General features: G+C 32.4%; 1 protein-coding gene and 1 long non-coding RNA gene across 2 annotated transcripts in view; one reads left to right on the forward strand and one right to left on the reverse strand.

Moving 5' to 3' along the window:
- LOC139484111 (transient receptor potential cation channel subfamily M member-like 2) overlaps positions 1–27,743 on the reverse strand; it is a 130,168-nt gene that overhangs the window by 19,566 nt on the left and 82,859 nt on the right. The window contains exons 2-7 of the mRNA XM_071267838.1: positions 25,869–25,944; positions 25,410–25,578; positions 18,234–18,369; positions 13,862–13,943; positions 5,601–5,713; positions 2,674–2,832 (exon numbers count right to left, since the gene is read on the reverse strand). Of these exons, the coding sequence (XP_071123939.1) occupies positions 2,674–2,832; positions 5,601–5,713; positions 13,862–13,943; positions 18,234–18,369; positions 25,410–25,555 (636 nt within the window). The 5' untranslated portion in view covers positions 25,556–25,578; positions 25,869–25,944. The remainder of the gene's footprint in view (positions 1–2,673; positions 2,833–5,600; positions 5,714–13,861; positions 13,944–18,233; positions 18,370–25,409; positions 25,579–25,868; positions 25,945–27,743) is intronic.
- Positions 9,488–12,960, forward strand: LOC139485634 (uncharacterized). Its single transcript, XR_011655357.1, has 2 exons — positions 9,488–10,306; positions 10,791–12,960. It is a non-coding gene; the product is annotated as an uncharacterized lncRNA (long non-coding RNA).

Raw genomic sequence — 27,743 nt, forward strand, 5'->3', positions numbered from 1 at the left:
TTATCCGTTGGGAGTCCGTTGGTGTTCTGACCAAATAACACGGACGTGTTACGAATGCCTAACGGACACACACATGATATGCAACATACGGGAAACGGAAACGTAGCGGACAGAAAGGATGTCGAACGGTCATTCAACATAAATACCGCATAAAACGGACACATAACGGAAGCGCACCGGATAAAACAGATGATCAAGATATCCAGACAATTAAAAGGCCGCATCGAAAAGTTTTCGTGTAAATGGTAAATGGTTTTAGTGTATTCCTCTAAATGTCTCAAACGGCCTGAATAAAAGCTCCTTGATAATAAAAACCAGCTCTTACTCAAAGATTCATTATGAATAATAATTATTCATTACACTGAAGAAATCTGACATATCAATTGTTGTCATTTCTGACGCGAAATTTTAAATTGGCATTTAACCGTTCCACATTCGGTACTTATCCATTTTCTTTCCGTTCTTGTTCTGTTTCACATATGTTAAGCATCTGTTTGATCCGTTATATGTCCGGCAGAAGTGTGTTTGTGAATTGTCATCCAGACCTTAAACGAATTTATAACAAAGAAGCTACGGATACAAACGTAAACAGAACGGACGAGTACTATAAAAAAAAAGACACCTAACGGACATGCGACAGACACTTCATCCGATGGACGTCAGTTCAAAGTGTTGAACATGCTCAAAAGTTTTCCACCGAACAAACAAAGGATGTCGACGGATAATAGTTATTACAGGTACCAGGTTTATAATTAAATAATCAGACTCGCGTTTCGTCTACATAAAACTCTTCAGTGACGCTCAGATCAAAATAGTTTCAAAGTAGATAAGCATCGAAGACCCAAAACAAAACATAGTGTCAAGTACGGCTCAGCTAGTTTATGTCTTGGATAAGATAATCCTTAGTTTTGAAAACAGGAAATTAAAAAAAAATACCATATAATTGATATGCATGTCAACACCGAAGTGCTGACTACTTGTCTAGTGATATCCTCAGGAACGAAACCTTCACCAGCAGTGGCATCAACCCAGTGATGTAAATACTTGTCAAAGGTAAAGGATGATAGTTTAATACGCTAGACGCACGTTTCGTCTACATACGACTTATCAGTGACGCTCAGAGCAAACATAGAAATAAATCTGAAGCGCATTGAGGACCCAAAATTCCTAAGAAATGAATCAAATTCGACTAAGGTAATCTATGCCAGCTGGGATAAGAAAATCCTTAGTTTTTCAAAAAATTCAAAGTTTTGTTAAATAAAACGGACGCTGAACGGACATGATACTTTCTGACGTCTATGGGAGAGTCAGGATTCACAAACAACAACTACAGGACCCAAGTACACGACACATTGAACAATGCAGAAATAATAAAATCAAAATTTCTGAATTCTATATAATTATGTAAAAGACCACACCATGCACACTGAGACATACATTATTCATTTATACAGAATCAAGATGAAATCAGAATGAAAATACTCAAACTTTTGTTTTTATGAAATAAGAATGCAAGTATTGCCATATTTTGAAACAAACTGCCATAAGATTTTAGTACTTTTTATAAATCCAGATTGGTTGTTATTCACAAAATATGCTAGATTTTAGGGAAAAGATACAAAATTTTTGTGCGCGTTGCCTAAAATGCAAATATTTCTTCACATATTTGACATAATGCAACAGCAATTGCAATCAGTCATTAAAAATGCCTTTTGATCAAGTTATTTTGTATCAGATGTGAAAACTTGAAGGATAAATATGCAAAAAATGTACTCTTTTTTTTAAACGACACTGAGACTTACAATGTACTGCCATACAGAGAACAATTGGGAAAATGTGCTATAAATACTAAAGTGGTAAAATTATCAAAAACAAAATGTACAAAATCGTTATTTCGATAACAAAAAAATCCATCAGTTCTTTTGTATCTTCGGTTCATCATTCAAGGCAGATGAAATCACAGACAAAAGTAAATTAACCGAAAATGTTTACCTTACTCATGTTAATCTCTATGTGTAATGGATTGTCAAATGTCGGAGTCAAGGTCGGAGTGTGCTGACTTTGATATATGACACCAGCACCCCAAGATTAGTTTGCTTAAATCAGTTTGATCAATCTTCGTTCAATGGTACAATATCTATAAACCGTTACGAACGAACAGAACGACAGAGAAAGAGCTAAACTAAATATCACAGCACCTATAAATGGTTAAAAACATCTAAATAAACAAAGAGTCATAGACTGCTTGTATCTATTGCACGAATTTCAACCGATTTTTATGCCCCACCTACGATAGTATGTTGTCTGGTCTGTGGGTCCGTTCGTTCGTCCGTCTGTTCGTTCTTTAATTCGTCCGTCCGTTCGTCCCGCTTCAGGTTAAAGTTTTTTGTCAAGATAGTTTTTGATGAAGTCGAAGTTCAATCTATTTGAAACTTAAAACACATGTTCCCTATGATATGGTCTTTCTAATTTGAATGCCAAATTGGAATTTTTACCCCAATTTCACGGTCCAAAAAACATAGAAAATGATAGTGAGAGTGGGACATCCGTGTACTTGGGACACATTCTTGTTTGGTAATGAGTGATAATAGGTCAGAAGACTGTTTATGCATCATCTTTACGGCTAAACTCATACATAAAAACATATTGCAAGAATCATAAGTCTAAACTTACCGACGTGTATAGCTCATGGAGATTGTTTTGTAAAAACAATTTATATTTTTGATCATCCTTGATATTTTCAAGCACACGACTAACAACCTCTACTGTATCGTGCATCAATGACCAGAGAAATAGTTTGGTTAAAGAGCTTTCTGGATTTTCAATTGTACTCTACAAGAAGAAAAGAAATCAGAAATACTGTTTTTATGATGAATATAAACGATTTGTAAAATTGAGGACCAAATCAATTTCATTTATAAGATAATGGGAAACAGAGAGAAAAGATAAGGTGCCTGAGCTTTGCTCTAGTTCCGTACCAAGTATAATTTAAATATATATTCTTTCTACAATGTAAAATCATTGTTAATCCTTCATTTGGTTTTACGTTAAGATGAAACTAATGGTTCCAAATTTTACTAGACCAGATGCTCTGATCACGACTAGTGTCTCATCGGTAATACATGAGATAAAAATACTTTTAATTAAAAAAAACAAAACGTTTATTGCTTGTCAAACTGTTGACCATAGAGCACAGTTAAACTTGTACATTGAATAAGGGTTAGACGAGAGGGAGATACATTCATGATATTCATTATTTTGTTAACGAATCTAATATTAACAAATGTAATAAATAACAATATTTGCATTCCACATTTTTCAATGACAGTGCTAAGAACAAGATAAATGATATAATACAATAAAAGACAAAAGGCCCACTAAAGGAGGTATCAAATGCATCGTTGAATTTGTATTTAATGACTAAAACGCAGACCGCTTTTGGACTGTGAAGTTAAAAGTTTTTATATTACAGTTCGCTCGAAATAGATGCAGGAGACTGAATACGTGTATACTAACTGAACACATATATTTGTCTAGTTGAAATGTCGATAGTCGGGATTCAAGTTTTTTTTTATATATATATAAAACATATTGAATACATCTTTTATAACTTATATTCATTATTTCACACAGACGACACAAAAAACGAGAGATAAATACATTAAAGATTGCCAAAGTGAACCTAACTCATTATCATTAAACGATTGCATTTATCTTTATTCAGTGACAAAACGAGATCAAATAGTGAATGTCAAAATCGGCCATATATATATATTAGGAAAAGAAAATATAAAAATATTTATAACCATCAGCATATGCGACAAAGACACTCTAAAGGAGCCCTGAGTGCGCTCGTTGTGTATTCTTTATCATGACTTCAATTTTACCATCCATCCAAAACAAGTACATTAGTGAAAATTGTGTTAGAGCTGTTCACAAACATTACAAGGAATAATCAATAAAGTCAATGATGGAGGGCAGACAGGAGTCAAATAAATGAAAGTATAATTAAGATTATAGCCTTTTTCTAGATCAGTTCACCAACCTCCTTAAAGTATAGAGTATGATGATTTAACAATTCACTAGGTGTCCAAAACAGAAATCATTAAAGACATGTAAAAACAAATACAACATATAATACGGAAAATGCTAACTTTAATAATACCCTTTGTGTAGACGAAATGCACGTCTGGCGTATTAAATTATAAGAGATACAGGAAGATGTGGTATGAGTGACTATGCGACAACTCGCCATCCAAAAAATCATTTATAAAAGTAATCCATAATAGGTGAAGGTACGGACTTCAACATGGAGCCTTGACTCACACCGAAAAACAAGCTATAAAGGACCCCAAAATTATTAATATGAGACTGGTAGCTTTGACAACTATTGCTCATTCTTCAACGGCAAATCCTCCTGCACTATTTGTTTTACATTAAGAGTTTATGGTATATTTGCGCAAGAGACAATTCCCAAATTGAATAAATTAATCATACAATGCCAATCAATACAATATTGGTAATTTTGATATTTTACTCTTTGGGCATGGATCGGAAAAGATTTTTTGAAAACCTTTTTTTTTCATCTCGTTAATAATACAAACAGAAAATATCGATCAACTTATGTGAACACAATATAAAAATGAAAAAAAAAAACAATGACCTACATTACGATCTTTAACTACATGTATCATTTAAGTAGCATATGATTGGTTTTACCTGTTTCAGATTAGAGTTATGATAGGTAATAGTGTTGGTCATAACAATGGACATATTATGATATCCCTTGCAGAAGATCTTTATGTTATTCTTTATTTTAAATGCATATTAATCTTAATGAAGCACCTTTTTTACCCTCCTTCCCCTCTTCAATTTGTGAGGGAAAAAATATAGTCCGATGATTATTGCTTGCATTTAATTCAATTGTTTTGTCCAACATGTCCAAAGACGTTTCTGAGCATTATATATTATCTATACGAATTAAAGTATGTGCGCATTAAAAGAAAGTAAAGAGTACTTATAACAGAAAGAACATGTTTTAAGCCTAACCATAAAACACAACCCGTATTCTAACATTATAACGTATAAATAAAAAATGAAAAAAATAGCTAGCATGATTTTTTTTAGACTAAAGTCAGATTTTATTAGATTTTTTAAGAATTTATCCATTATGAAGAGATATATTGGTCAAACGAAATGATCAATGATCGAAACATTTGATTGTACGTAACTAGAATAAATATCCACTTATATCGTAGTTGTAAATAAAATCATCTAGAAAGTATATAAGATTTTAAATAACATATTGGGTTAATTTGCATAAAAATCTATTAAAAAAAGTATTTTTATTCAAAAAATAAACAAATCATTCAGTGTATCTCCCTTCTATTTTGCTTCGAAGCAATATTATAGATACGTAAATGAGGAGGCAATAATGTCGAGGTATGTCATTATATTGGCAATCTATACTTGTCTATAATAGCAGGCAAATTCAGTTTAAAGCTACACAATTGTTAATTTTCACACGTTTATCTGTATAACCTAATCCAAGAAAGATAGAATATCTGTAGGATTTTTGTAAAAAAAAATGAAAGACATACCTCTAAAAATTGTTTGCTATCTACCCAAAACATTTCATTGTCTATTAAGTCGGGTCTGTTCCACAAATTAACAAATCGTAGTTTTTCTTCTCTTAACCAATTGTCTTGTTTGTCTAAAATTTAAATTAATCTGTATATACATGATAACATAGAATATATCAAATAACAGATCATTTTTTTATTTCTAAGAAGTGCCAATTAATGTCGAAAAACTGATTTCTGCCAGTTGCTAGTAATTATATATGTATGATTAGCACGTACATAACACCTAAGTGAAATTCCAACCCATACAGATCTTCCTTATACATTTTAATAGTTAAATATTACTTCAACGAAAATAAATGTATAAGTGTTTTCTCTTAATAACTCAACACTTCGATAAAATTGACCTATTTCTAATTGTCCTGACAGTCGTATAAATGTGTCCAATGCATATAATATTATATTAAACATTATGTAGCATTCTTTTTTTTTCATTGGATTTTACGATCACGTGTTGCGTGTGTTATTTCATGTATCTGAAGTCTTGTTTATAATTCTAAGTATTTCGACATTATGTTTCTATAGATATATAAAGTAACGGCTAATTTATTTAAAATCTTGCTAAATGTAGATTCTGAAATAGCCGTTCCGGTCCGAAATGACTCAACGCGATATTACGCATACCAATCATGGCGGAAAGAAAATGTGCTAGTAGACTGAAATAAGTTCCATTTGAATTCATATCTGTTTGAAACAAATACGTTATGATTTTGATTGAAAATAAAAACAAGTTCACCTTATTTATTTAAAATATCAATAGCAAAATACAATTAAACAATATACAGAAAGATCATTAAAGTCCGTTTCCTTAATATATTATTTACATGTAATATGTAAATTAAGAATTTCCACAGTCAATGCGTTATATTTATATATATGACTTTGTATATACTATAAGAACGTCTGAACCAGTGACAACTCTACTACAGATTTATCCATCGGATCACGAGCAGTGATGGTGATACATGGCTTTATTTCTTATGCAGCAAAAATACTGCAAACTGATTGGTGTAAATAACACCCCATCCTTGTTCACCCGTGGATAAATGAAATTTTGCCAAAAAAATTTAAAAAATAAAATTTTGCCAAAATAAGGAAATAAATAGAAAATTTAGTAAAAAATAAGAAGAAAATGCAAAAAAAAAAAAGATTTAAAGATTTTTTTTTTTAATTCTTACAAAATATGTATTTTAAAAAAAAAAATTTGTAAACTCAAAAGAACACAAATATTTTCTGATTTTTTCCTGTGCAGCAACATGGACATTGAAAAATTATTACGCTGGAAGTTTTTCATCACCATTTTTACAATTTTATGTTCCTGGTTTCAAAATGAGTAAAGGAATTATTCATAAGAAATAAATAACTTTTCATCTAAATGTCAATGACTAAATTAATTAACACCTCACCGTGCTTTTTCGACTGAGCAAATGTGTATTTGTGTCGGGTGCTGGAAGAAGAACTTGTATCCTGCTGTCGAACGTTTATAGATACAAGTAGTTTTCGCATAGATGTCCTGTATCCTGCTTTAATCGGAAGCGAGCAGATGCATTTGAATCATTATTTATGTTGCAGTTTATTCTGCGGTCCCCGTTTAAAATGTTGTTACTTTCATTGAAAAGTAACGTCGGCAAAAAAAAAGGTACATCTTTATTGCGTAAATTATTGATGGTCAGCTAAAACGTTAGTTTGTACATTACAGGAAAATATAACATGGATGTATAGATGCTACAAAAAAAGGGAGGAATCAAGCTCGGCATACATCGCTTTTCTCTTTCATTAATTAAACAAATAAATGTTACATATTCCGACAATAATCGAGTTTTGTGTCTGTAATGAAAAAGGACGGTTGTAAGGGGATGTGCTCCCATTACTAATAGACTACAAAGTATGAACGTTAAGCTACACCAATTACCACAATATTCAATGCGTCCGAATTGTCAAAAATTCATTTACAAGAAATAAAGTATTCTGTGACACCCAAATTACTTTTTAGCAATTATTGCCGTATACGTGGTCGGTCTTTTGGAATCATTCACTTTAGACTACGTTTAAATTATAATGCCTTTCACATATGGTATACCTTATAATACAAGATTATACAAAAAAGGACTTTTTTACATTAAGTGTTACTTGACGTTTTTTTTAAAGCCCTCGAACCTTCCCCTATTGGTCTATCGCACTTGAGCGTGATATGCCATCGTACTTTAGCGAACAAACAACCATCGCACTTTAGCGTGATACACCATCGTACTTTAGCGTAGACCATCGCACTTTAGCGTGACCATCGCACTTTAGAGTACCAGCGCACTTTAGAGTCCTACATCTATGTACATGGACGTGTAAGATTATATACCGACCGTGCAAGGGCTGTATAGCCAGTCAAGGTCTTCTTACTCTGTCAATATAATCTGAACAGGTTCATATATAACGTCTTGACCTCGTCTAAAGTCCATAATTTATAAATATCTTAACGTATTATTATCGAATAAAATCTGAGAATAACTTAAAACATGAACCAAATGTCAATATAATAGTGTATATTTCCCCTTAGTACGAGTAGAGGAATACACTGATAACAAAAAAATGCTTATTTTGGGATTCACTTATTCGTTTGGACAAAATGCTTATGCTAAGAAATCCTATAACATTAAAAAGAAAACTATAAGAAAGGAGTGTTTTACTAAAATAAAATATAATAAAAGTATGAATTAACGCTAGAGATAAAATATGAATATCACGGCAATGAGAAAATGATAACAAATATAAGGCTTCCATGAATTATTTTAACTATATTAGAACTAATATGGTAATTTGAAAAACTGAAGCGAATGTAAGCTTGCTTTGTGTATGGCTGTTTTATTTTACCCATGTAAGATAAAAGCTACGAATTCAAAATAAATATCAGGCTTAAATAACCACTATAACAAAAGTGTTCAAACCTTATCATTCTTAACCAAAACATGTATTTGCTTTTGTTGGCCTTTATTTACTGCCCAGTCCACAAGTGACATGTCGTAACTAAGAAGTGAGCCTCCCTGTTGACGATTTAAAATTCATGAATGTGCGAATAACACAGTGGGGGTAGAAAATGCTTGGCACCAACCTTAAAACTACATTCCAATGCGATGGCATCGAAATTTAGAGCGTAAATGTAAATGCATAATCCTTAGAGTTTTATTTGTATGACATCATGTTTTGACATAACGTTAATTCGCCAAGATGATTAATTTAATTTTGTGGAAATTTAATTTACATGATTTCATACGTTTTTTAAGATTATGCTTAATAATTGTTGTACAGCATTAGAATAGGAATAACAGTTATGTAATTTCTTTTTCAATTACAATTTGAACACATACTTTACGATGCATGCGGATTTACATGGAAAGTAAATAGTAACAGCCATTTATATGTTTATCTCTGAGTCTGCGCTTTGTATAGATATATTGAGAATTGTATCACGCTGTTGTTTACAAAACAAAAGGAACCAGTCATATAATTATTTGATGGTTGGACCAAGTACATAAATGTATTGATTTTATTGAGTACTATTTATCTATGAATATTACTCAGTATTGATGAACACATATTATATTTTCAAAAACCATTTACAACAGTACTGAGAACTTAAAATGTTTCTAATGACCAACCAAATTTTATATTTTTTCATACTTGTGTATAAAGGATATACTGAATTGTATCAAACATTTATGCTGCTCATTTTGTGATATAATTTATTGAAATACAACTACTATAACATTATTTAAACTTCCCCTGACATTAATCAATAAATATCGACTCGATAACTGATAATCTGCAAATGCAGCTTCTGCACCCGTTTTATGTATTTTATTTCGTTTGAAATAGGGTTTTTCCCGTTTGCTATTTGTAGTTAATATTTACAGATGGGAACTAGTATAACTAGTTCGGATACTGGTTTTGTAACAGTATGTACTATTTATAAGTTTGATGTTAGGTGCAGGAGGCACGAGGAAAGTTGTGGCGGTTTTTATGGGTGGGGTTTAAAGGTACTATATAAAGTTTGGGATTTAAATGTATTAGTATCGAAGGTGCTCGCAGTTACGTCGGATTGAAGTTGGTCGCATAGGTATATGTGCAGTTGCTGCTATGTTTATTGTACGTACAGGCGTTGGAGGCATTAGCCGGGGGAAAAGAAACGATGCGAAAGAGGAACATGTTTTCACATGACGGAGTTGAGTATAATGTTGACTTTATTTACATTCTGAAATCATGCCTGGAACGAATTATTTAGTTAGAAGCGAAAATCAATATATTTGTGTTTTTGTTTTTTTAAAAACCGTTTTACAGGTTTATGATTTTATTTTAAAATACTACAGAATTTGGTTATATATTTCCATTCAATACTGAACCATGTGAACCATGTTGAGTTCATTAATATGAAAAACAAATCAGCTTTTAAGCATGCAACTTTTGTTTAAAAGTTGATAGATGAAATTCTCACTAAATATTACAGTGTCCACCTTTTGTATAAATCTGATTACTGTTTCAGTACAAAGTTCAGGTAAAGAATTTGTAAGACTTGTACTAGATTTGAGACATGGAAACAACATATGTTTAAATCTTCTCGCAGTGAGATGATTTTGTCACGGAGAGTGATACGAGTTACAGATGAGTTTGAAATGGTATGTATGAAATTTATTTTATTAGATCGCTGGGAGCGATGTGATTGGTTGCACAGTGTAGTGCACCATGGAATGTTGTCGCTGGGAGCGATGTGATTGGTTGCACAGTGCAGTGCACCATGGAATGTTGTCGCTGGGAGCGATGTGATTGGTTGCACAGTGTAGTGCACCATGGAATGTTGTCGCTGGGAGCGATGTGATTGGTTGCACAATGCACCATGGGATGTTGTATAGTTTAATTAATATACAGAAAACAAAAGATTAAATATGAAGGCATTAACTTTTTGTACATTATTAAATATATGTATACAATTGATTTTAAGATGAGACTTGTAATAATCATCATGTGAACCATGTTGAGTTCATTAATATGAAAAACAAATCAGCTTTTAAGCATGCAACTTTTATTTAAAAGTTGATAGATGAAATGCTCACTAAATATTACAGTGTCCACCTTTTGTATAAAATCTGATTACTGTTTCAGTACAAAGTTCAGGTAAAGAATTTGTAAGACTTGTACTAGATTTGAGACATGGAAACAACATATGTTTAAATCTTCTTGCAGTGAGATGATTTTGTCACGAAGAGTGATACGAGTTACAGATGAGTTTGAAATGGTATGTATGAAATTTATTTTATTAGATCGCTGGGAGCGATGTGATTGGTTGCACAGTGTAGTGCACCATGGAATGTTGTCGCTGGGAGCGATGTGATTGGTTGCACAGTGTAGTGCACCATGGAATGTTGTCGCTGGGAGCGATGTGATTGGTTGCACAGTGTAGTGCACCATGGAATGTTGTCGCTGGGAGCGATGTGATTGGTTGCACAGTGTAGTGCACCATGGAATGTTGTCGCTGGGAGCGACGTGATTGGTTGCACAGTGTAGTGCACCATGGAATGTTGTCGCTGGGAGCGATGTGATTGGTTGCACTATGCACCATGGGATGTTGTATAGTTAAATTAATATACAGAAAACAAAAGATTAAATATGAAGGCATTAACTTTTGTACATAATTAAATATATGTATACAATTGATTTGAAGATGAGATTTGTAATAATCATCAATTTTATATGTTTTTTCATTAAATACCACAATTTTGATTTTATTTTATCAGCAGGTCGCATTTACTATAAAACGATCAGAGTTTTAGTATCATATTGGAGACCTTATGTATGTGCTAATTATTTCCCGGATGCCACAAATATGCAGGTGTAGGTATAAAAAGTAGTCCGTTTTTATGTGAGATAAATCGGACAGTACCAAGAGTTCAACTTGGAGAGATTTTAAAACGGTAAGCAGTAATATTTTACAGTCCGTACACATGGTACATAACATATTGAGTGGAAAACTGTTTTAATTTAAAATCGATAATAAAAATGTAACAAAGATAATAAGAAACCTTGTACAAAGTCGGAGCTTCAGACATAGCTGTAGACTTTGTTTTTTGTTGTTGTTGATATAAAAGATATATATATATATATATATATGTTTAGATTTTTATGAATGTAACAATAGGATCACACAGTGTGATATGAAGTTGCTGTATGTAGATCTGAGATGCATATATGTTTAGACTTTCTTGAGCTATGTTGCGCAGTGTGACATAAAGGATCACAGTGTGATTAGAAGTTGATGTATGTAGATCTGAGATGCATATATGTTTAGAATTTCATGAGCTATGTTGCAGTGTGTAACATAAAGAATCACATAGTATGATTAGAAGTTGATGTATATAGATATGAAATATGTATATATCTATAGAGTTTAATGTTTATCTGATTAAGATACAAGTACATGTATGTATGAAGTTTTGATTGTGTTCTTCTATTTACAGAATCAAGGAAAACAGTTAAAGAAATTATCCATCGATTCAAGATTTGCAAAACATTTGTCTGCATAACCATCTATTGCGGAAGCTTCCGGTTCACTATGTCGTATTTGACGTTCCGATTATTGACTTGAAACTGATATTGGTCCAGTTTAGTGGTTGAAGATTTATCTTCAATTAGCAATATCTCAAAAGACTTTTTATATCAGCATCTTATTCTGAACTGTTTCATTTCCTTTGTTTCGATGTTACTGCGAGCAACTAATCCTATATCTGTGTTTGTCTTGTTTATAGCCTATTGAATTAGAAATTAAATGCTTTAAATTCGGACGAGCAGGGCGAGGGAGAATTTAAATGTATTTTATTTCGTTTGAAATAGGGTTTTTCCCGTTTGCTATTTGTAGTTAATATTTACAGATGGGAACTAGTATAACTAGTTCGGATACTGGTTTTGTAACAGTATGTACTATTTATAAGTTTGATGTTAGGTGCAGGAGGCACGAGGAAAGTTGTGGCGGTTTTTATGGGTGGGGTTTAAAGGTACCATATAAAGTTTGGGATTTAAATGTATTAGTATCGAAGGTGCTCGCAGTTACGTCGGATTGAAGTTGGTCACATAGGTATATGTGCAGTTGCTGCTATGTTTATTGTACGTACAGGCGTTGGAGGCATTAGCCGGGGGAAAAGAAACGATGCGAAAGAGGAACAATGTTATATGTCATGTGTTTATATAATGTTTCGATTGAAGAAATATGTACAATTCAGTAAAATAAAATATTGTATCGCAAGAGAAAATAAGATGTTACTGCGAGCAACTAATCCTATATCTGTGTTTGTCTTGTTTATAGCCTATTGAATTAGAAATTAAATGCTTTAAATTCGGACGAGCAGGGCGAGGGAGAATTTAACAATAAAACATATGTTTTGATTTCATTGTTTTCAACACTTTAAATATCTTATGTATCTTAATTGCCCTGATTGTAGCCTGGATTTAAACAAGATCGAGTCTATATGGTGTATTAGTGGGCGTGAAGTGGGAGAAAGGACACACCAGTTCAAGTTCTTCATGACATTAACAATGCCCTTCATCAGTAATGGTTGCGGCTACCCCTGCAACAAATTCGTCGATTGGTGGCAGGTATGAGAACACATTAAGATTCGTATGAATGGATACTGCACTTAGTATTGAATATTTGACGACTAACGATCAACAATGATGTTGACAATCCCCGAACGATTTTTTTTGAGTCATCTGACATTCTATTGTTCAATTACAGTAAAAGTTGTGAACTGCCTTTTTTGTACAAAACTTACCTAATTTTGTTACCAAATTGTGGTTAATTGAAACATTTTGTTCATTGATTTTGTAATTTGTTTAAATGCCAATGGTATCATAAACAATGTTTCAATGTCATTATACAAATATTTTTTCACATCCTACCCAAAAAAGAAGACTGATTTTCCGAGTTTTAAACAAATCAAGGAGTTGCAATACTTTTTGACAAGTGTATATAATATGCTGGCATTAAAATCCTTGGTTCAAAAGTTTTCTTGACAGGGAAATCATAATAGAACACTTAGACCTTGAACTATTGAATCAACTTCGTGCAAAAATGTGAATAAATAATGGAAACTTCACAATACAAGTGCTCTTCCTCTTATAAATTTGTGTTTGTTTCTTTGGTCTCTTTCCTCGCTCGTTTTTAAACAATTAATTAACCTAACCTTTGCATAATGATTGGAATAATGCATCTTGGACTGTCCTTTCCAAACTATCAGAAGTATCATTTGGAGAATACACGTAAATCTGGAAAACATATTAAATACTTATAATTAATACAATTTTGCCAATAATGATAAAGGGGCACTAGCTGCGAGATATATACATAATTTAAAATATGATTTTTTCTCTCAAAATAAGCTTTGAAACATTGATGATGAATTATTCCCTTTATTAAATCCCTAATCATGTGACCTTCAATTTTTCCACTTAGCTAAAGATTGATTTAGCAAGAAAAAATCGTGTTCATTGATTAAAAGAAAAAAAAGTGTCAACATTGAATATGAAACACATCTTAATAAAGGCAACATTAGTATACCGCTGTACGAAATTCATAAATCGATTGAGAAAAAAAAAATCCGGGTAACACACTGAAACTAAGGAAAACATATCAAATTTAAGAGGTAATTACGACACAACAGAAACACAACATTAAAATGTAACACACAGAGAAACGAACTATAAAAGAACAAGGCCATTTTCCTGACTTGGTACAGGACATTTTAATAAACAAATGGCGGGTTCAACCTGTTTTTTTGTGGCATGCCAAACCTCCTGTTTTTATGGCAATGTTAAATATGACAACATTACATGATAGGACTATACTACAAATAAATGGGAGAACATATAGGACAGAGAAACACACAAATAATGGCTAACAAAGGGTTCTAGGTTTAAAATTTATTACGCCAGGCGCGCGTTTTGTCCACACATGACTAACCAGCGACGCTCTAATGAAACAAGTTCGAAAGCCTAAACATGACAAATTATATCGTTTGACTGACTGATTCGATCCACAAAAACTTATTTCTATACAGGTAAAAACGATGATAAACATATATACTTATTATATCATATGAAATTAAACAGACCCACAAAAAGCCAAACGCACGAGTTTGCTAACCAGTGACAACCATACAACAGATCATATACATATCTATATGTAACACTCCCGAACGTGTCTTCTCTCACACGTGTTCGATTGCCCCTTATATGTCTATTCCTCCCAAACATGTCTGAAATATTCAACGTTGCCCAAATGTGTCCGATTTGATAACCCCTAAACGTGTTCGATAATTGTTATTCGCAAATAATACAATACTAATATAGCACAGAAGGTGTTGACTTCGGACAGGCGCAAACATGCGGGGTGGTTAAACATGTTTATGATATCTCAACCCTCTCCCTATACCGGTACCAAATGAAGAAAAGTAAACGCATAACAGTACGCACATTAAAATTAAGTACAAGGGAAGTCCGAGTCTGATGTCAGAAGATGTAAGAAAAGAAAATAAACAAAATGACAATAATAAATACATAACAACAGGCTACTAGCAGTTAACTGACATGCCAGCTCTAGTCTTCAATTACACTGATTGAAATACTATGTCTTCATCATATGAAAATCAGGCACAATCCCTCCCGTTTGGGGTTTAGTATCATACCATCATAATATATATAAGAAGAGCACAACCAGTGTCATGCCAACAACTGTTTTTTTTTAATTAATGTGTTTAGTTCCGATGCGAAGACCCTATAAGTTAATCAATATTAAAGCCAAAATATGTAATCTTTAATGACCTGATGACAGTATCGTAAAAATATCCCCTCTTAATAAGTCTATTTTAAGGTTTGTTAGCTTCTGAGGTGAATACTGATATTTTTGTGCTTTATATAGAATATTACCATAAAAGATTGAATGTGAAATACCTAAACGTATAAGAAATCTGCATGTAGAGTTATATTTACGAATGTTGTCCTTGTACCGATGATAAAATTTAGTAAATGTTTTGACTAGTTTGTGATATAGAAAACCCTGGTGTAATAATTATTCAGTAATACATAAATTTCTCTCGTTAAAATCTAAAACATTGTTACATACAGGCAAACATAACATCAAAAAGGTTTACAGTAATTCTATCATTGATACACAATTGATGAAGTGGTTATTTATTAGCATTAGTTTTTTTCAAATCATAATTGCAAATTTAATCTGTAACATATGAATTAACTTTTTACTGAAACTGCTTATTGTCCAGTTGCATGCATGTCATGTTTATTTAGAGCGAACAGACACATAATTCTAGTGTTGTGAAGTAAGTGTTTACCTTGTACTCTTAGTCTTTGTTCAGTTGCAACAAGTTGCATTGAGACAAACCTTGCATTATTTATATTTGTGAAGTTATTTACACAACTTTCTGGCTTTCTGTAAGCCACTTGTTAATTACTTTTGAACACGTTTACATAAACATGATAAACAAATTTCACAAAAGTTTTATATTTATCTTGTGTTTTTGTTTTTTCTTGGACTTTCCTAACTAAATATGCTTACTTGTCAAGTTGTGTCTCATAGCCAGAAATTAGTAGTGCTTTTCCTAATTAATATTCATAATATGTAAATGAGAATTGTACCACATGATCATAGTTTGAACTAGACTGGATTGATATCGTTAAAGTCTTTAAAACACGGATATTATAAGTTGCCCGTCACAGAGTCCTTGTTTATAATCACTCTGATATTTCCGTAAAGTTGTCAGTCGGTCAAAATCAAAACAATAAACGCGAATTAAGTGTTCTCGTGAGTTTATTCTTTTTAAAATGTTGGCATTTTAACTTTACGTGGGACTACACATACAAGGTTTGGACTTGATTATTCCTTGGACATTCAAGTTTTAAGTTTCACCCCGGCAACTTGTTTTTCTAATGACCTTGTTAGCCAATTTTCAACACGAAGTTTGCAAATTTGACGTTTCAGCCATTTTAGCCTGTATTTTATACTGCAATGTTAAAAGCCTCTCGCTTCGATATTCAAAATAGCTCAGGAACCTTGATTTTTGCAACGACAGTCATAATGTTTCGTTTAAATTGTGTATATTGTTGTGTATATTTATTTTCTGCCCCGACAACCTGTCTATCACTTAAATTAGAGTTAAAATAGACATTTTTTTCAAAAATCCCTATCATTTTAATATAATTTCCGTGAGCCGTATCAGATTTCATTAGTATAATATATTTTGTATATGGGTTTCTTGCAAAGTCAGACTGAGTTCACGTACCTGACCTCGACCTCATTTTATGGATCAGCGAGCAATGATCATGTTGACTTTAAACCGCAACATTGACAATGCAGGTGTATGTGTAGTAAATTTATTGAGAAAAACTCATCACAGATACCAGGACCAAAATTTTATATTTACGCCAGACGCGCGTTTCGTCTACAAAAGACTCATTAGTGACGCTCGAATCAAAAAATATTTAAAAGGCCAAATAAATTACGAAGTTGAAGAGCATTGAGGACCAAAAATTCCTAAAAGTTATGCCAAATACGGCTAAGGTAATCTATCACTGAAGTAGAAAAGCCTTATTTTTTTTTCAAAAATTCGAAGTTTTGTTTTCAGTTAATTTATAATTATGAATGTATCAATGATAACTCAAGTCAGCAGATAAGGGCTGACTACTGGGCTGGTGATACCATACACACTTTACAAGACTTCTTTTATTAAATAAGAAAAGTGAGGAACAAGTCGACAAGTAAGAATTAAATGCTAGGAAAGTACACACAAAAAAATAAGACGAGATTAAACATTTTGTTCATTTTTTATATGTAAACTTGTTTGGAAGAAGTTAACAAGTATTCTTTTGGAATTTCGGAAAATGAGTAAATAACTCAACAATTAAAAAATTGAAGATTACATGATTTTTTGCAACTGAGCAAATACCAAGTACGCAAGATATGTCTAACTTTTTGTTCTCTTTGCGAATGATAACTTTGTGATAAGAAATAAACAAATACACTTGGGGAAAGTCATAAAGCTTAAAAAATAACTTAACTTGTAAGCAACATAATTTTTACAAGGTATGTTATATTACAACTTTCCCACTTATTTCAGTCAACAAGTTGAGTGGACAACTAACCAACCAATATAAACTTCCATTACCTACGGCAAACTTGACCTTAGATGGATTAGGCTATTATTTGAAGCCTTTTTTGTTCAAATAAATTTTCAATGCTTTCGGTTGTTTTGCATCATTGCCCTTCAAATATTCGACTTTGTTTTTGTCTAGTGAATGCAAATCCAGAAAATACACCTTGGATAAATTAAAAAGTATTAAAAAAAACAGTTGTTTCAATAATTTTTGTTTTTATTGCAAAATGACAACGTATATCTAAGATTTTATTCATATGGCATTCCAACTGTTATGAACTACAAAACAAAAACAAAAAAAGTAGAAACATTTGCTCAAATTTGGTTCAATCTCCGAGACGTAATTATATAATGTAGCGGTGAATATATTTTAAACCGATTACAAACTTACATATTTCTGTTTTGTCTTTATTTTCAACTTCAAATCCTTTGTATTTGCCGTATAATTGATTGCAGGACCAAAATAATTGTCTGCAGCTATTTTCATTTCTGATATGAATTCCTCGGGTAATGTACTAGTTCTTTCACTGTGAATTTAAAACAATAATAATGATGAAACGATGTCCTCTTTTCCTCGATTCATGTATCTCATATGCAACACTAATGATACTAAAAAGGAAGTTGGAGATGCATGTACTTTTAAGGAAGTAGATTTCATCCGTGTTTTTTATTCATAAATATTAAAATGTATTTTATATTTGGTCCTTTTTTTTCATTTAATTAATAGTTGTAATACCTGCATTTTTTAATGGTGGCCTGGGATATCTTGTAATTATGAACACTATAGTTTGGAATGTAAAATATATCAATTAACATGCAATGTGTTTATCCTCACATGGTATAAAAAATAACAAAATGAAATTGAAATGTTGAAGTCCATAAAAACTGACAAAATCAAATGTTCTCAATCAACAGAACGAGTAAAATTAAAATGTCACATTACTGACGGTACAGACATTTTTAGAAGAAAATCGTGCATTTACTAGATCGTATGACATGAAACAAATCGTCTGTGACGTGTCGGGAAGTGTCTTAAAAAAAGTTGTTAGGCGCCCTATCTCAATGTTAATGTTGTTCTTTAACTTATATATTTCAGGAAAATCATTGTAATTTAACTTAAGAATATATCACCATAACAAATGGAACATGTTTGACTGAATTTTGATTTAAGAATCAAAATCTCCGAAACGAAAATGTGATCCGTAGTTTTAAGTAATATCTTTATGGGCCCCAAGTGCTGTTCTGGAAGTAATTGCAATTAGATCTCAATATGGATGTTTCTTTTGTTAAACATAGAGATGCAACACCAATTTGCTAGTTTGCATGTATCTAAGGCAAACAAAGAAAACAACATTTCCACGAAAACCTTAATAGCTTTTGGCACCTACTTCACAAGTTTTTTTAACTGTAGTAAAATCAGCACATTTGACCTTGTACAGTCAATCGTTATGCTAATAAGTGTTATAAAATGCAATGTTAACATTCATCAATGAAACATAAAGTAAAGACGAAACGAGACGGTGTGCATGCATTTATTTCTTCAAATAGTTTTCAAGATTTTGTGAATATACTATAAACTTTAAAAATAGTCACTATGATGACCTTACACTTTTAAGAGGTCACTCGCCTCTAAATATTAGAAGGTGTAAACACATTTAACATTTTAACTAGTACGCTTATATTTCCATGTTAAGTATGCTGAAAACAACCAAAATACAAATAAGAAAGACAGCAACAAAGAATTGCCGACTCCTGGCGTGGAAAAGGTACGGACAAAATACATTAGGGTTCAACCGTTTCTAAACGTCCAAACGTTTCTTTCAGCTGGGGAATAGTTATCCAAGGTACCAGGATTATAATTAGTACGGCCTTTTGTCTACATTAGACTTATTGAGGATCCAAAATTTAAAAAGATGTGCCAAATACGGCTAAGGTAATCTACGCCTGGGATAAGAAAATCCTTAGTTTTTCGGGAAAGTGCTTTTATAGCACGAAACAATATCTCATTATCAAAAATCAGTTTCAAAGGAAAGATAAACTCTGCGGATCGGTAATAAGTAAATTACTAAAATCAAAAAGACAGAAACACATAGCACATAATACAAATTTCTATTACTCGTTAATACAACAAGAAAATCCATCTAAAACAAATAAACCATGATTTCTCAGACTTAACATTCAAAACAGTACACAACCAACCTATTTATTTATAGACATGATCTAGAATGAATGAATCATCTTGTATACCAGGAAATGAATACATACGCCAGACGCGCGTTTCTGCTACTAAAGACTCATTGGTAACGTTTTGAAAACAATCACATTGAAAAGGTCAAATATAGTACGAAGTTGATCATGGAAAAAATTGAGGACCCATCATTCATAAATGTTCATGAATGTAAAGCTTGCATATTTAATTATATTTTAATCTATAAAACAAGATGTTTCTATCGTTGAAGAATAAAGACAACAGTAGTATATCGATGTTCAAAACTCATAAATCGATAGAAAAAACACATTCGGGTTACAAACTGAAACTGAGGGAAACGCATTAAATATGGGAGGTGAACAACAACACAACATTAAAATGTAACACACACAACAACGAACTAAGCATTAGATAAAATCCGATGAAAATAACAAATATAACATCAAAACTTAACACATGAATTTGGGATAGAAAGTACCGTGACACATCTTATTATAATGTTAAAAATTCTAAAATTCAAATATAAGAGGAAACAAACGACAAAGGGAACACAACGTTAAAATGTAACACACACAGAAGCGAACATTCCAAACATTCCAATATCTTAATACAGTATTGGAACACATACTTTTATTCAAAGAATCAAACCTTTTGAAAGACTAACTTTCCGATTTATTGGCTCAATTAGCAACTCGAACGTAAAAACAAAGATTGGGATATCCCGTTTGTTCTAAGTTGTAAGACTGTTATACGTTAACGTATTATTATTTCGATATGTATGTAAACCAATGGTTTTCGAATTCCATCCATATTCTTGGTCATACTGGTGTGTGCTTTTGGTGCATTTGTATTAATTGCACTTTAATTTTTGTCAGAATGAACTACATTTACATATACTCTGGAAAACAAGTTATCTGAAGATGAGGGGAGAAAGGGGGTATAATCGAGTACACCTTGCTAGCTTAAACTACTATCAACAACCTTATAAATAGTGGAATTATACATGTTTCAATTGTAAAAATATCTGAAAGGGTTTTAGACAAATGGCATGCTTTTGAGGGCCCTTTAATTTAGCTGATAGCTTTTAAATTCTTTAAATTGTACTTCTTCACAACCCCATCGAACACTGGTTTTCATATATTCGTTTTATCGTTTAAAAGAGCATTCGTCCCTCATGATAACGATAAATACTAAGCTAGATATAAATAATTGATTTGCGATGAAATGATTTAAGCTAAAAAAAAAAACTTCTGATAACATTAATGTATGTTTCGGAAATAAATGCATCTATTCATGTTTTTATTTCCTCATTAATACCAAGTGTACTTCTTTGAGCGGACGATTCTGTACTGTTATGAATCACAAGGTCTGGCCAATCGCAGTAAAGATCCGATTTTAATCAGCAAAATTACCTTTATCTTGATAACATTTGTTCGTTAAGAAATAAAATATGTTCTAAGTACACTTCAACAATTTTTACCATAGGACAAACTTATAAAAAATATGTTTAATCAGCAATACATGTCCTTTCCAAAATTGATATATTTGAGTTTTACATTATTATCTCTGAACCTAAAAAATAGGATAAAAGGAACAAGTTGTCTTTCCCTGTGAAGAATTTCGTTACTATAAATAACCTTCAAATTTTACTAATTTTCTTATTCATAGATAAAACGCATTTGTTTGGAAGTTTGGCTGTTTACAAAAAAGATTATTTGTATTTGTATTTTGTATTTGTATTGGTTGTACCTATAAAAATCACAAAATAGCATATACTTAATTTTCCGGAGATGTTGTCGACCGTGATCGATATTTTGATTCAAAGCAGTAAAACCTATCGACTCTTTAAGCTTATTTGATGTGTGCCTTGCCTAAATCAGGAGTTCAGAGTTTATTATTGGTTCATTTCTGTCATATATTGTTTTTCTTTAATGTTTTTGTTATAAATTAGCAATTGGTTTTCTCGATTGAATTGTTTCATGTTTATTTTGTCGGCTATAAGGTATGGTTGTCATAGTTGAAGCCCGTACGAATGGTTATAGTTACTTACATCCACTTCATTTGAACTTTGGTGGATAGTTTTCTTATTTGCATTTCATTTTTTTTATGTTATTCTACAAGTTTACAAATTCAACTGTTGTTATATTTTTGACTTTTGTTTTACTGATATGAATACTGAATTAAAACCCCAAATCTGAGTATCATATATAGTTATACACAAAACACATTCAAGGTCTTACAATTTGTTGAAACCTATTGTTTTGCATTGTATAATGTTATGTTTTTCTCTGACTGTTAACAATGTTCTAACTTCTGATATGTTAGTATAACATACTTAATTATGAATTTAAATTGTGATGATTGGCTTTGGCCTTGCTTTCAGTAACTTTGAACTCTCATATCTTCATATCTCTACTTAATGTATGTGTATCGATCTAATGAAAATTATCCATTTTCAACTGATTTTTTTAGTTTGGTACGCCAGTGTTCCAGGTCAGGGGGAGAGTTTGACTCTTTTTCATGTACCAATCATAAGTCAATAGTCTGTTATTTAATGGTTGTCGTTTATTACTATATATTACATTTCATTTTGTTTATTAACTAGAATTGTCAGTTTTTCTACAGTATGACAGCAGTTTTCTTATGAACCTCCGGTTCCCTTCCTCGTCAAAACTGATCGCTACGAAATAATACAAAAGTGCTGAAAGTGGCCTTCAAAATCAATCAATCAAGAATTCAATCAATATATTTGTAGTTGTTGATATGTAATGCAATCAACAGAAAATAATTATATATCTTGTTGAAGCCTTTCATTCAATCTAATCGAACTGCAAGCGTTAACGTTTATTTGTGTTACGTTTATAAATGCTTTTCGAATACACATGAATTTGGAAGAGATGTGCCGAAACATTCTATCATGTTTCAATAAAATTGAGAATGGAAATGGGGGAATCTGTCAAAGAGACAACAACTAACAACAAGCAGATAACAGCCGAAAGCCACCAAAAGGTCTTCAATGCAGCGAGAAACTCCCGTACCTGGAGGCGTGTTTCAGTTGGTCAATCATAAAAAATATATACTAGTTCAGTGATAAAGGACGTTATACTAAACTCCAAAATTCAAAATGTATATAAAAGATCCTAAAATAAAGAAACAAATCATACCGGACTAACAAAAGCCATTGACTCCTGACTTTGAATAGGCGCAAAAATGCGGCGAGTTTAAACATGTTTTTTGAGATCTCCAAGCCGACTACAAATACAGTTCTATGTACGACAATGTATGGTTCTGTCGTATATACTGCAGCTCGCAAAAAAATAAAAACATATTGCTGACAATTGTGACTCTTGGACAAACAAAGTAACGATATAAATTTCCTGACCTGTTTTTCTGCAGAACGTTTTAAATATATTACACGACAAGACATTGTATCACAAACAAGATTTTAAAGGGCTTGTCTCAAATTTGTTGACAACTTATGCTACTTAAATGCATAATTATAAATAACATTTTTGTTTTGTTTCTTCTTTCAAGTTAGTTATGATTGTGAGTATAGTTTGATTGCTTTTGTATCCATTAAGATTTATTTAAAACATTAGGTCGTTAACGGAAATGGCAATGTAGGTGTTTATCCTACATGCAATAATGTAATGCAGATAGTTCAATACATCAGTTTTGCATAAAGGGACCGTACTTGTTGGCAGTGTAAATCCTATAATTTAAATCCAGATGATTGGCACATTGAGGTACTTTCAGGACTAACACATGCAAATGATGCGATATAAATATTAAACATGGTCTGTACGACATCGATACGCTGAGCCGGATTTGTAAAGTGCTAGTTAATAACCTGCAGAAAAACATGCCATCGTACCAGAAACACATTACTAGTATTCTGGTTATGAGACCACCGTTTTTCGCACTTTTGTAATTGATATCGCATACTTATCGGTAATACAGTTAATACCATTTACAAAGTCTTTGGTTTAACACATACGGGGTACAAACCCACGACCTATCTCACTCTAGAGTATCTAGAGGATTCCTGAGTTCAAAACTTCATGTGCAATTTGCTGCGCAAGTGCTTCTTATAGTTCCAATTATTTTAGTTTTTGTTCCAAACTTTTTTTTTTCTTCGTTTTTCTATTTTTTTAGGTACCACATTAAACATTGTTCTTTTATAATTAATGGACTGTGTTATTTTCAACTTTTACGACTTATGACTTGCCCTGCCTCTTTAATGCGGGGTTCACACATTGCCGACTATTGCTCCCGTTTGAGATCAGACACCGATACGACACGAAAAGTGAAAAAGTCGGATTACTATCCTCAATTATCTGGAATGTCCTATCATTGTCTGAACGCAGTCGTTTAAGTTCGTAACAGATTCCTACGAGTCGGGAAGGGTCCGAATAGTTCAGTAAAGCACCCCGACAGCTAGGTGCGTCCCGTAACATTCGTGGAAACTCAGCCGACTTTGTCTAGTCGGATTACAATCGTGCCTATGTCGTGACAGATTCTGCTGTATCGGATCGAATTTCTAACAATGTTCTATGTATTTTGGACGGTGTCCTGTGGAAAGGGAATGATCTGGAGAATTTTTTCATTGCTTTTTTTCTGCCGATTGAGTCAAGAGTGCATCTCCAGATCTTGTCGATGCGAACCGTTTTTGCCGATACCGTTCCGAAACAGTCCCATTATTAATTCGAAATTCGCCAATGATACCCACGTCAGAGTCCCGACAATTATAGAATGCAATACGACTGAGATCAGACATAGCCGTTTGTAATGCGATAAAGCGGACCATGATTAGGATTACGTCCCGACAGTACCTGATCATCCCGAGTATGCCGACAATTTTCGAACGGATAACTGCCGTAAGCGTCGGTTCACTGTCTGGTCACTGTCTGATCTCTGTCGGATTACATTCGGTAGAATCGGGACGCAGTCGTGACAGACTAGGTCGAATTTTACCAGGCGAAAGATACAAATCGGATTAGAAGCGGATTTAGAACGGGATTATCGGGATAAATTCGCTTTGAAACGGTTGAATATCGACGCTTCCTGAACAATATCTGATTGTTGTCGTGATTAAACTATTTTTTTTACAAATTTTAATTAAAGTTTGAATTTCCATTCACGATTCATGGGATCTTGATCAGACTTTTGACAAATTTTGATCGGGAATGGTCCTGTCAAGGACGGCAGTAAAAATCGTGAATGTGTGACCCCAGCTAAACACATCATTTATTGCTCTTGGTTTTAAATAAAAAGCAATATTTAGTGAAAAGAAGTAAAGAAAATTTCTTGTCAACAATATGCCGGAAGGTTAATGGTTAATGAATCAATGGAACAAACCTGTGTGTATGCATAATCATTTCGTATCCATCAGAAATGAAGTTTGCTGCTCCTCCAGACTCATCTATTACCAGAACAGGAAAATTCCTCCTTAAAGACGTCATTGCAGTTTGAAATGAATTGATATCGCCTCCAACAATGATCATAGTTAACGGAATCTTCTTATGCGCTATTGATTAAAACATATATATATATATACTCGGGAAAATGATTTAATTCTTTCAAATGTAATGACAAAACTAAAAAAAAAAAAAAATTGTATAACTAACGTGTAGTTGATTCAAAAAGTTGTTGCGTATCGACACGAGATTGATAAATATAAAATCAAACTACTTGTGGTCGATAACTGTTTTCAAACTTGAATAGGAATGTCACAGTTTCATTCACCATTCACCCGGAAATGAAATTGTATTACTACATTTTAAGTGAAATATTTCAGTTAAAACGTTATTGCCTTACCTCTAATGCATGCTTCAAGGTTCAAAACTTTTTGTTTTTTTTCTCCTTTGACGATCAAGGGATAACTGGTCCTATCCTACAAGATTACATTTTTTTTAATTTTAGAATATACTTGTTCGAACATTGAATTTATTATTTCCCATCGTTTTTTTTGTTAGTTTTGAATTCTAATGTGACGTGCTTCTCTGGCTTTGTAAATAACGCCGTGATCAAATTTTCGGTATTGTCTATACTTAGATATATAAATTCAAGAGTCTATCTAAAAATGAAGGTACTTTTTTCTGAAAATGAGGGTACTTTTTATATGGCCTTCCAATACCGTTTCGATCCCTAACATCACTGAAGAGACATTTATTGTAGAAATCCGGATCTGGTGTACTAAAACAATATTGACACCGTATGTTTGTGGCATACCATCGTGGCCACAAGTTAAAAAAAATTCTGTTTAGTATTAAATTTATATTAAGATCCATTTTGTTACATCTTGTGATCAATTTTATTTGGCAATCGCCAATGGCAGTCAGAAGGGTTACAGAACATCAGTTGTTCGACCTGTTAGTCAAATGTGTTTTGTTAAAATATACTTTTTCACTTTTTGGTCTTTTGGAAAATTTTGTTTGTGCTGTTTTTAGACCCTTCTACAACGAAATTTGTTTTACATGCACACGTATAAAAATTGCGGTTTTTATCCAACGCAATCATAGGTTTGAACGTAGTTTTCAATTTAGACTCGTATATATATATATAAATATATAAGTGCCTATAAATAGCAGCACATGACATACAAATCAATTGGAGTGTGGATTAATCAGTACAGAGATTAATTCAATTACACAAATAAAATTATAGATTGCCTAACAATGTAATTTTAACATACTATTTAGTATGTAAATATAAGAATGTTTAAAATATTTACAAAATGATGAAAATAAACGCAATATTTCGCTAGACCAACTAGCTTTATCAAGCGTGCATCTATCTAGGTGAAATGGGATGTAGATTATAAGAAACGTTTGCAGCTCAATGTATATGTCACAAGTTGGTGCGTCTAAACACTGCTAAGGAGTCCTTAGTGCACTAAAGACTTAAAACATGCCACTAAGGACTAAATGGGGTGCTGTTACATGTAATTTCTTTTCATATTATGGTAGATATTGATATTTAATGCATTAAATTCAAATTGTATAGAAAAATAATCTCAAATAAACGAGATATTCAACATTATTTAGACACGTGCCTGTTTTTCTTTGATATGCCGAAAATCAATGAACCGTTTGACACGTGTCAACTGATTACACGGCAATCCTGCTATATATTTTGTTTAATCGACAAGATTGGTAAAATTGGATACAAATAAATGAATTGTTGTTATTTTATTCATGTTTTTTTTTCAGAATGAAGAAGTATTTTCTCAAGACGTTAGGCAATGTATTACTGTACAAAACGAAATCAACAAGATAATACATTTTTACTACCTGTAACCACACTAAATTCATATATGAACTGTTTTGGTAGAGGTTATCTTATGCATTTGCTAGGGTTCATTTTCAAAATTTTTATCATATAAAGAAAACGTTTTCGTCCCCGAGTGTATCACAAGCCCAGTAGTTAGCACTTCGGTGTTGACATGAATATCAATTATATTGTCATTTTTATAAATTTTCTGTTTACAAAACTTTGAATTTTTCGAAAAACTAAGGATTTTCTTACCCCAGGAGTTGATTACCTTAGCCGTATTTGACACAACTTTTTGGAATTTTGGGTCCTCAATGCTCTTCAACTTTGTATTTATTTGGCTTTTTGAACTATTTTGATCTGAGCGTCACTGATGAATCGTATGTAGACGAAACGCGCGTCTGGCGTATAAAATTATAA

The sequence above is a fragment of the Mytilus edulis genome, chromosome 8, assembly GCF_963676685.1.
Source record: "Mytilus edulis chromosome 8, xbMytEdul2.2, whole genome shotgun sequence".
Classification (NCBI taxonomy): domain Eukaryota; kingdom Metazoa; phylum Mollusca; class Bivalvia; order Mytilida; family Mytilidae; genus Mytilus; species Mytilus edulis.